The sequence below is a fragment of the Protopterus annectens genome, chromosome 11.part0 (genome assembly GCF_019279795.1).
Source record: "Protopterus annectens isolate FY-2018-M chromosome 11.part0, PAN1.0, whole genome shotgun sequence".
Classification (NCBI taxonomy): Eukaryota; Metazoa; Chordata; order Ceratodontiformes; family Protopteridae; genus Protopterus; species Protopterus annectens.
Window position 1 is genome coordinate 444,578,720 of NC_056745.1, and position 12,550 is coordinate 444,591,269.

At 41.8% G+C, this 12,550-nt stretch overlaps 1 protein-coding gene across 4 annotated transcripts in view; it reads right to left on the reverse strand.

The window, feature by feature from the left end:
* The window catches only part of FRMD4A (FERM domain containing 4A), a 1,911,200-nt gene that overhangs the window by 1,550,743 nt on the left and 347,907 nt on the right, over positions 1–12,550 (reverse strand). For all 4 annotated transcript variants that reach the window (XM_044087941.1, XM_044087942.1, XM_044087944.1 and 1 more), the window contains exon 2: positions 11,541–11,606. In XM_044087941.1, coding sequence (XP_043943876.1) covers positions 11,541–11,606 — 66 coding nt within the window. The remainder of the gene's footprint in view (positions 1–11,540; positions 11,607–12,550) is intronic.

The window sequence follows — 12,550 nt, forward strand, 5'->3', positions numbered from 1 at the left end:
CCAAGACTGGATTGGACAGTCAAGAGGAGAAGGTAAACACATGCACCACACCACACTCATTACATAGTCTCTCAAAACCTACACCACCAAAACACACACATAGCAACAAAACACACACCTCTACATTAGCGGAGGCTCTCAATAAAAATCTGCTCAAGTAACAAAGACCTCCAAAGCAGAAACACATGCAACCTCCACCCCCCAACACAACCCAAATGAGACACAACCCACAAACTCAGTGTGCCACTCAACCACAGCCCATAAGCATAACAACGTACCAAACACTCTAGTCATTGGTGACTCTATAGTCAGGCACACTGAGGTTTCATTCACCAGGCTAAACAAGGAGAAAGTTACTGTCAAACTGCCTGTCGGGTGCCAGGATCTGCCAAATAAACACATGCATTCAAGTCACTCCACATCAAGTACAGATATGACTCCGTCATTATCCATGTTGGTGTGAATGTCCTGAGACGTACCTCCCTGGACTACATGAAGACAGACATGGCAGAGCTCTCCAATCTTTTACCCCAGGCAGGTATGACCCTAGCCCTGAGTAGCATCCTACCACCCAGAATGACACCACAGTACAGGGACAAAATGATTGACTTCAACAATTGGCTAAGCTTCTGGTGTCATTCTAAGGGGATCCAGTAGCTGTCTGCCTGCGATGACATGATCAACAGACCACAATGTTTTGCCAGAGATGGCCTGCACCTGTCACCCCTTGGGATTCTGGTTACTGGCTAAGGCTCTTGCCACCCCCTATAGTGCCTTTTTTTAGGCAAGCTTCAAATGACAAATTCACCACCGTAACAGGTACAAGCAAGCAAAATCTGAGGGTAATGCTACTCAATGCTAGAAGTCTAAACCTCAAAATGCATTCACTCCAGGCACTCCTTAAAATGGAGAACATCAACATCTGTGCAGTGATAGAGACCTGGTTCAAGGCTCCAGACAGCACCCCTGCATTACCAGGATATAGTTCATACCACACCTTTCTGCCACCTAACCTGGACCGAAACAATAAAGGTGGAGGCATGTCCCTATTCATTAACGATATCCACACCTCCAGGCTAGCTGCTCAGCATAATGCATCCGAGATTATCAAGTGCAACTAACTCTGGGCAAGACCGCAATCCAAATTGTAACTTGCTAGAGATCCCCCACCATGCCCCAGGATTCCCACTCCTCATTTTTTGATACACTGGAAAATATTAGGGTACAACCCAACACCCTAATAATGGGCGATTTCAACTACCCCATCATTAACTGGGAAAACCCGTGTACCAACTCTTTTGCTCAACGTTGTCTGGAATTCATAAATTCCAACGTCTTGGATCAACTTATCCACACCCCCGCCAAGGGCAGCAATATCCTAGACCTGGTCATTGCCAACATTGTCGACCAGTGTTCCACACCAGACGTCAATTCCTCGTTGGTCAGCTCAGACCACAAGCTAATCAGCCTAGACAGCCACATCCCACCCCCACCCCCATTAGGGAAACTACCATAAAAAATTTCTCCAAAGCCAACTTCACACTTCTTAAAACTGAACTGGCAAACTTCACAACACCCATGCACATGGACAATAGAGGTACGACTGCTGAATCCTACACAAATGCACTTTATAAGCACTTACACAAGTGCATGGATCATGCTATCCCTAACAGAACCAAGATGCTACCTTCCAAAAAAGGAAACCAATCTGGTGGTCCCCTGCCATAAACAAATGCTACAACAGAAGAAGGAAACTGTTGCAAAAAAAAAAAAAAAAAAAAAAAAGGGGGTAAAATCCCATGACTGGAAGAACTCCCTGGTCAGCCTCAGTAAGAAGCTGAGATCCCTCATTAAATCTTCTAAAGCTAGTTATGAAAACAAAATTGCCAGCGATTCTACAGACAACCACAAAGCATTCTATAGCTATGTCAAGAATCTCAATGGCAACACACATATCTGCTCTGAGTTATAGCACAATGACACTAAATATACAGAACCAACTGATATTTCCAACATCCTGGCAGATGGGTTCAGTGATAACTTTACCCCCCTTCACCCCCTAAAGTGCCCATCTCTATACCAGAAGAATGCAAAGTTCCTGTACTGTAATCACGGCTGCACAGGTAAAAACCACACTATCCAAAGCCAAGAACACAGCATCCATGGGGGACCTGACAACATCCCAGGCTGCATTCTACATGATCTACAGAATGAACTGGCACCCCACCTAAGCACCATGTTCAATCATAGCCTCACCTCAGGCTTTTTGCCAAGTGAATGGTGCACAGTGACGGTTAACCCACTCCACAAAGGGGGAGCCACCATGGACCCCAGGAACTACCGCTCCATTAGCCTAACGAGCCTGGTCTGCATGGCCATGGAACGTCATCATAAAACTTACAAACACATTGGTAATCTCCAAACTCTAGACCCCACCCAGTTTGGGTTTGTAAAAGGCAGATCATGTCTTCTAAACCTGACTGACTTCTTTGAAGCAAGCACCAAAGCCGTACATGAGGGTAAGGTGGTTCACACAGCCTATCTAGATTTCGCCAAGGCTTTTGACACCATCCCTCACTCTGGAATTATAGATAAGCTCACTAAACTAGGTATAAATCCCTATGTCACAAGATGGGTTGCCAACTGGCTCACTGATGGAACCCACACTGTGAGAAGTAGCAGACACCAAATCCGACTTCAGACCAGTGACAAGTGGAGTACCACAGGGTTCAGTCCTGGGTCCTCTCCTGTTTGGTATCTACTTTTCTGAAGTACAGGCTAACACAGAAGGTCTTCGTCTAACAAAGTTCGCAGATGACTGCAAACTAGGAGCCATAATTGAAACTCCTAACGATGTGGACATCCTGCAAAAGGGCTTCACTGAGACAGATGCCTGGTGTCAAAGCCATGGCCTCAAGCTCAATGCCAAAAAGTGCACTGTCATCCCCTTTGGTAAAAACTCTGTACCCATGAGCTACCACATAGGTGGTAGTCTACTCAACACCGAAAGTGTGATAAGAGACCGTGGGACACAGATGGACAGTAGTCTCTCCTTTGATAATCACATCGCCACAGTAGTAAGGAAATGTACCTCGCAAGTCATCTACAACAACTGGAAAGGCTGCAGAAATACCTCACAAAGGGGACTACTGGCCTCAAACAGATGCCCTACACAGACAGTCTCAAAAAACTCCAGCTTTACTCCGTTGCATATTGCCTACTCAGAGGCGATCTCTGCCTAACATACAATGATATGTCAAACCCAGGGCTGCTGGACACGCTCCACTTAAAGAAATCCCAAACCCTCAGAGCTACACGCTCTAGGTACCTAAACCTTGTCACCGCAATAAGCAGAACATGCTGGAGGGATAGACTCCTGTCCCAGAGACTTCCCATACTCAGGAACAAACTACCTGTTTACATCAAACAAAGCTCCTCATTAGCACTTTTCAAAAAAAAATTTTGATGATTGGATGGGAAATAGGAAATTCACCCCGGGTATCACCTCTGTGGCTCTGTTCGACAGGGGCACAGGAAAATAATTTTCTTGGATGGCGAAAGCCAGGCTACCTTTTTGGCTAGGCTTGTATAGGCCCTAGGGCCTATAGCCTAGTACTTACCTATGAACCTATACATGTATATATATAAAGACAGAGAGAGCAGCATAACTATTAGTCAACATATAGACACAAAGCATACTGCACGGGCGGCAAACTGTTGAAAGACAAAAACAACGATCCACAAAAAAGCAAAAGAAAATACTAAACCGGTATTACTGCAGGCCCCCCACTGCCCCTACTACTTACAACCACTTCAAGATCACACTACTGGAGAAAGAGCAAATACCCCAATACCTACTGTACAATGATCTCAGTGTGAAAAAGCCAGCATGGTTTGACCAACTGATTTTCCATCAAATGTACTAGCTTTTTCACCCGTCGATGAAAAACAAAGCATAGATACATACCTGTATGTATAGGGGTGTGTGTGTGTGTGTGTGTGTGTGTATACTGGTTCAAAGCTCCAGAGAGCATCCCTGCATTACCAGGCTTCAATTCATACCACACCTTTCGGCCACCTAACCCAGAAAGAAGCACTAAAGGCGGAGGCGTGTCCATATTCATTAAGGATATCCACACCTCCAGGCTAGTTGCACAGCATAATGCATCCGAGATTATCCAAGTGTAACTAACTCTGGGCAAGACCGCAATCCAAACTGTAGCTTGCTACAGACCCCCCCCACCATGACCCAGGATTCACACTCCTCATTTCTTGATACACTGGAAAGTATTAGGGTACAACCCAACAACCTAATAATGGGCGATTTCAACTACCCCACCATTAACTGGGAAAACTACTCGTGTACCAACTCTTTTGCTCAACGTTTTCTAGAATTCATAAATTCCAACACCTTGGATCAACTTATTCACACCCACCAGGGGCAGCAATATCCTAGACCTGGTCATTACCAACATGGGAAACCGGTGTTCCACACCAGAGGTCAATTCCTCGTTGGTCAGATCCGACCACAAGCTAATCAGCCTAGACATCCACATCCCACGCCCAGCCCCAATTAGGGAAACCATCGTAAAAAACTTCTCAAAAGCCAACTTCACACTTCTTAAGACACAATTGGCAAACTTCATGACACCCATGCAGACGAACAATAGAGGTATGACTGCCAAATCCTACACAAATGCACTTTATAAGCACTTACACGAGTGTATGGATCATGCTATCCCTAACAGAACCAAGATATTATCCCCTAAAAAAAGGAAGCCAATCTGGTGGACCTCTGCCATAAACAAACTCTACAACAGAAGAAAGAAACTGTTGCAAAAAAGAGTAAAATCCCATGGCTGGAGGAACTCCCTGGTCAACCTCAGTAAGAAGCTGAGATCCCTCATAAAATCCTCCAAAGCTAGTTACGAAAACAAAATTGCCACTGACTCTAAAGACAACCACAAAGCATTCTATAGCTATGTCAAGAATCTAAATGGGAACACTCAGATCTGCTCTGAGTTACAGCATAATGGCACTAAATATACAGAACCAACTGATATTGCCAACATCCTAGCAGATGGGTTCAGTGCTAACTTTACCCCCCTCTCACCCCCTAGAGGGCCCATCTCTATACCTGAAGAATGCAAAGTTCCTATAATCACGGCTGCATAGGTAAAAAACACACTCTCCAAAGCCAAGAACACAGCATCCATGGGACCTGACAATATCCCAGGCTGCGTTTCTACATGAACTACAGAATGAACTGGCACCTTACCCAAGTACCATGTTCAATCATAGCCTCACCTCAGGCTTTGTACCCACTGAATGGCGCACAGCGACAGTTATCCCACTCCACAAAGGGGGAGCCACGACGGAGCCCGGGAACTACCGCCCATTAGCCTGACGAGCCTGGTCTGCAAGGCATTGGAACGTATCATCATGGAACTCAAACAAAGACATTGGTAATCTCCAAACTCTGGACCCTACACAGTTTGGATTTGTAAAAGGCAGATCATGTCTCCTAAACCCGATTGACTTCTTTGAAGCAGTCACCAAAGCCATCAGGGTAAAATGGTTCACACAGCTTATCTAGATCTCGCCAAGGCTTTCGACACCAACCCCCACTCTGGAATTATAGATAAACTCACTAAACTAGGTATAAATCCCTATGTCACAAGATGGGTTGCCAACTGGCTCACAGACAGAACCCACACTGTGAAAGTAGCGGATTCCAAATCCAACATCAGACCAGTGACAAGTGGAGTACCACAGGGTTCAGTCATGGGTCCTCTCCTGTTTGGTATCTACTTCTCTGAAGTGCAGGCCAACACAGAAGGTCTTTGGCTAACAAAGTTTGCAGATGACTGCAAACTAGGAGCCATAATCGAAACTCCTAACGATGTGGACAAACTACAAAAGGACCTCAATGAGACAGATACCTGGTGTCAAAGCCATGGCCTGAAGCTCAATGCCAAAAAGTGTATTGTCATCCCCTTTGGTAAAAACTCTGTACCCATGAACTACCACATAGCTGGTAGTCTACTTAATGCCGAAAATGTGATGAGAGACCTTGGGGCACAGGTGGACAGTAGTCTCTCCTTTGATAATCACATTGCCACAGTGGTCAGGAAATCCTTCTACGTGGCTCATCTCATCACAAAAGGATTCTCATCCAGAAAAAAAGAGGTCATTGTTCCCCTCTACTCATTACTCGTTAGACCCATTATAGAGTACAACGCCCCTTTTGGTATGTACCTCACAAGACATCTACAACAACTGGAAAGACCACAGAAATACCTCACAAAGAGGATTACTGGCCTCAAACATATGCCCTATGCAGACCGTCTCAAAAAACTACAGCTTTACTCCATCGCATATCGCCTACTCAGGGGCGATCTCTGCCTAACATACAAAGCTAGGTCAAACCCAGAGCTGTTGGACATGCTCCACTTAAAGAAATCCCAATCCGTCCGAGCTACACACTCTAGGGACCTTAACCTTGTCACCACAATAAACAGAACATGCTGGAGGGATAGATTCCTGTCCCAAAGACTTCCCATACTCTGGAACAGACTACCTATCTATGTCAAACAGAGCTCCTCATTAGCACTCTTCAAGAAAAATCTTGATGATTGGATGGGAAATGGGAAATTCACCCCGGGGATCAGTTCTGTGGCTCTGCTCGACAGGGGCACAGGAAAATAATTTTCTTGGGTGGCGAAAGCCAGGGTACATTTTTTGGCTAGGCTTGTATGGGCCCTAGGGCCGATAGCCTAGTACCTACCTATGAACCTTTCAAATATTTGACCTTCATATGGCCGAGACCATATGATCGAACGTTTAAAAGTTCAAACATCTTATAAAAAAACTAAACAAAAGAAAAAAAAACTGAACGTTTTTAGCAGGGGGTTAAGCCCCCTGCACCCCCCACATCCCCTACTATTTAAATATACCAACTCCGAGATTGCACTACAGTGCGGAAAAGTGAAATCTTCCCGTTCTGCTCTGTATGGAGATCTCTGTTAAGAACGTTCAAACTTTTAAAAGTTCGATCACATGGTCTTGGCCATATGAAAGTCGAACTTTTGAAAGTTCGATCATATGAAGGGGACCCGTGTGTGTGTGTGTGTGTGTGTGTGTGTGTGTGTGTGTGTGAGAAACTTTTGAAAGTTCAATCATATGAAGGGGACCCATACAGATATATATATATATATATATATATATACACACACATACACACACACACACACACACACACACACACACACACACACACACACACACACACACACACACACACACACTGGATAGAAAAAGTGCACACACCCCTGTTAAAATGCCATTTTTTTGTGATATAAAAAAATGAGACCACCATAAATCATTTCAAAACTTCTCCCACCTTTAATGTGACCTATTACCTGTACAACTCATTTGAAAAACAAACAAATCTGTTAGGGGAAAAAATATAAAAATAAAAAATGTACAATAAGCTGGTTGCATAAGTGTGCACACCTTAAATTAATACTTTGTTGAAGCGCCATTAATTACAACATTCAGTCTTCTTGGGATAGGAGTCTATCAGCATGGCACATCTTGACTTGGCAATATTTGCCCACTCTTCCTTGCAAAAGCGTTCCAAATCTGTCAGACTGCAAGGGCATCTCTTGTGCACAGCCCTCTTCAGGTCACCCCTCAGATTTTCTATTGGATTTATGACTGGGCTCTGCCTGGGCCATTCCAAAACTTTAATTTTCTCCTGGTGAGGCCATTCTTTTGTTGATTTGGATGTATGCTTAGGGTCATTGTCATGTTTAAAGGTGAAATTCCTCTTCATCTTCAGCTTTCTAGCAGACACCTAAACGTTTTGGCCAAAAGTGACTGGTGTTTGGAACTGTTCAGAATTACCTCCACCTTGACTAATGTCCCAGTTCCACCTGAAGAAAAGCAACCCGAAAGCATGATACTGCCACCACCATTCTTCACCATGGGGAAGGTGTTCTTTTCGTAATGGAAAGTGTTGTTTTTGTGCCCAATGTACCTTTTGGAATTGTGGCCAAAAAGTTCAACCTTGATCTCATCAGAACATAACACATTTTCCCACATGTTTTTGGGAGACTTCATATATTGTTTTGAAAATTTTATCTGGGCCAGGATGTTTTTCTGTGTAAGAAGAGGCTTCCGTCTTGCAACCCTACCCCATAGGCCAGACATTTGGAGAATACAGGAGATTGTTGTCGCATGTAATACACAACCAGTACTTGTCAGAAATTTCTGCAACTCCTTCAGTGCTGCTGTAAGTCTCTTGACAGCCTCCCTGACCAGTTTTCATCTTGTCTTTTCAGCAAATTTGGAGGGATGTCCAGTACTTTGCACACACACATTTTATATACATATATATATATATATATATATATATATATATATATATACATACATGCATGCATATAAATACATATTACACATATATATATATATATATATATATATATATATATATACACACACACACATTTTATATACTTTATATATATATATATATATACACACACACACACACACACACACACACACACACACACACACACACACACACACACACACACACACACACGTGGAGACACACACACACCCACCGACATACATGTACGTATGTATACATACATACATGCACATGTATACATAAACATATAAACAATTACTGAAATAAGACAAAAACAAGTCACTTTTGACCTCAAAGATCCTTCAAAACTAACTAGAAGCCTGTGTTTGTTGGGAAGAGCAAGTTTACTCAAGCACTGCAAAAAAGCGAGAGCGACAGCAATGTGGTGCATTATGGGAAAGAAGGTTCTAGGCATCCTGGGATAATATGGAGTGTCAAGTGGTCATAATGGCTACAGCCATCATTCAATAAGAGTGGGTCCACTTAACCTAACTTATCAGATTACGAATTTTGTCAAAGCAGTACAGACACAGGGTATTGTCTGTTGACAGCCGGAATTTTCCAGCTACAAGCACACCAGTGAAAGGAATACTGAAAAAATAAGTCCTGACAGGAAAACAACCAGAATTGCCTGAAAATTAATTTGGAAGAGAGAAACCGTAATAAAACAAACATGATTTTTCTCACATCTTGGAAGTTATTTCAGTTCCTTTACCAAAACCCATGCTGTTGCCATTTTTCATCATCCGAGTAGGAGCAAGACTATATGTACTTTCAAGGTACCCTGGTGTATGATGGGAAAGAAGGCTGCTTAGCAGGCCAGAAAAGTTTTGCCAAGTGGTCAGAATGCCTATGGAATCAGATCTGTTGTTATGGACACTGAACTCCTCTTATCAGATTCCTGATAAGCCTACACACAGCTCTCACAAACAGAACCTAATATATGCATTTATCAAATAAGGAGCCCTTAAAACAGACCTCTGAAATGAATAAACCACTTGAAATGATGAACAGCATATTTTATTGTGTGGTTTCTCTAAGTAGCTTTTATATATCTCCAAAAATGGCAACTGATTGCTCAACTATCTAACAGACAGGTTAAGAGTTTGAACTGATAAATGGGTTTCTCATCATGAGTTCAAGTCCCTTAATCTTCAATTACAAACTGTGCAACTCTGAGCAAGTCACTCATGACCTCTGTATGTGGCATTCATCAGACCTATCATTGAGTACAATGCCCAGTTTGGAATGTACCTAACCAGACATATCCAACAAATGGAACGTCCACAGGGGTTCCTCACTAAAAGAATACAAGGCACAAGTAATGCGTTCTATTCAGACTGCCTCAAAGTCCTATCCCTATATTCTTTCTCCTGCCTGCTTTTGAGGGGAGATCTACATCTGGCATACAGGACATTGTCTGACCCCACTCTGATGGACCTCCCGCATATCCACAAAAAAACAGTACAAGAATTACTCATTCTATAGACTTAAACCTTGCCTGTGATATAAATAGGACCTGATGGAGAGATAGGTATGTATCTGAGACTACTCCGTCTATGGAAAAGACTCCCCATCCATGTGAGGCAGAGTTCCTCCTTAACCCAAATTCAAGTGCAACTTGGACAACTGGATGAGAAACCGGAAATTCATCCCTGGTTTGGCACCTGTGTCTCTGATACAAACAGGTATCCTGTACATGGTTCATCTCCCAGGCCCACGCTTACATTTATCAAGGGTATCGAAACTAGTCAGAGATTTGGGATGCATGGCTAGGCTTAAAAAGGCCCTTGTGGTTGTTAGCCTAGTAAACACCTATGAACTTAACCTGAAATTTATCCTGCTCCAAGACTATACCTGAAAAGAGGGGCTTGCACCTAGTTGACCTACCAAATAAAACTATACCTGAAAAGAGGGGCTTGCACCTAGTTGACCTACCAAATAAAAAAAACAAGTAAAATGAATACATTTTGCTGATTTTTAATATAAATGTATACAATTGCAGAGAAATGCTTGTATATACATTAATACTCTCCTCAGATGCTTCTGAATGATGCAGTATTGATCCTGATTGGCAGTCAGAATCCTGCACAAAGTATGCCAGTAGCATTCCTGGTTTAGAATACATTACTGGTCTCACAACCTTTTCCATTCATGTGGGCTTCACTCCCTCACAAATAAAACCCAAATATTAAGGTAGTTTACTGTAAAAAAGCTCCTCTATGCTACTCTATGAATAATCTACAGAGTTATCATTAAGCAAGCAGAGGTACCAGACTGCATGTTCAATCTAATTCGTAAAGATCAACTATTCTTGCTAAAACTGCAGCAACCCACAACAACTGCGAATCTGAAAATCCCAACCTCTGTGAAATCCACTGACGAGAAGCACAAGCAATTATGTCATGTCTGGCAGTTGGCAGAAATGATTAAGGCTATGAACCGTTAATGAGCTACTTCCTGTGGTTAATGGTTTGATTCTCGGATTCATGTCATTGAAGGGAATTTCGACAAACAGTGGCAAAAATAAATAAATAAAAAACTGCTGGCAAAAACTACCTTCAGCGAACAACTCAAAACATTTGGTTTTCACGCCCCAGGACTTATATATACCAACTCAGAGATTGCACAACAGTGGAAAAAAAAGCAAACTTCAATGTTGTCTAAAGTAACTTCAACAAACAGCACTTGCTCTTTTTGTATTCATTAAAATTACCTTCTTAAGATGTGCCATGCTCCCGTGATTCTCTCAGCCTTCATTTGCCTACAGTGCAACTTATAAGCAAGTCGATTAAGCAGATAGTACTTTGAGGCAACTGGTGCTTTTCTTAATATATACCACTCTGTTTAAGTACTTAGTGGCCTGAACTCATTTGCTTTTCTTGCTATACATTTCTTGAAAAAGCAAGCAGGCAGAAAGTAATTAAAAAATTGGAAACACAGTCGCTTCATTATTTTACTGGAATTCCAGTTTTTCAATATATATATATATATATATATATATATATATATATATATATATATATATATATATATATATATATATTGTAAGACCTTAAAATGACAGTATAAATGAAATCATAAAGATAACGTCTACCTGTACAAGAAGTTCCAGCTTCCTGTCATCCAGGAGATGTACCTGACATCGACGTCCTTCTGTCATCTGAAACAAACCAAGCAACATTAATCAGAATGAGGTAATCAAATAACTTAGCAAATGGTATGTACATTTTATTTCTTCAAAAAATATTATTGCTAGCTAAGCACCTACAGATAAACAATGCCCACTTTAAATGCATATATCAAGCTAGAAAATGTTCTAGAAGAAACATTTTGGGGTGCATTTGTAACATAAGTTTTTAAAAGCACCTCCTGATGGTAGTTTTTATAATGTAAACTTGAAGGCCTACATTCAACACCAGAATGCTTGTTAAACCTGTACAAAAAAAAAAAAAAAAAAAGAGTTGGCCAAATATCCATGCACATTGCTACCAGCTTATGCACTTACTTTACATTTGCTTATCAAGTGAAAAGTGAAGAGGAACTCTGGGTATACAGGCTCAGACTCCCATCTACTGAGGGACTTGTAGCGTCTTAACTGAATTTATTATCAGACTATCTTTTTCAGTTAAGAAACAACTCCATCTGTCCAAAGCAACTTCTCTAAAAAGCAAACTCTAGCAGCTGCCAGTCTGCAGAGAACACACTGACCTTATACTCATTTTTGTAGCTCAACTCTTGAATCCCAAGTAAATGAACACTTTTATAACTTTGGCATTATTAAAGCATTACTTACGGTGGTTGTACAATCTTGTGAAATATATACCCCAAGTTGAACCTTAAAATGGTCCACCTGGATCAGTGTTCCAACCCAGTTAAGAATAGGGTTGCCAACCTTTTCAAATGTCCAAAGTGGGCAATTTTTTTTAGAAATGTCAGATTTTGCAGGAGAAAACATATCCATGACCAGTACAAAGGATAAAACTTCACTTTTTTTGCCAAATTAGAAGCTTATTCTTGCAGCATTTGAGTTGATTATGCTATTTCACATAACATGCATGTGTGTTCAGATAAACAACTGTTCTATGCAGCTATTAAAGAAAACTT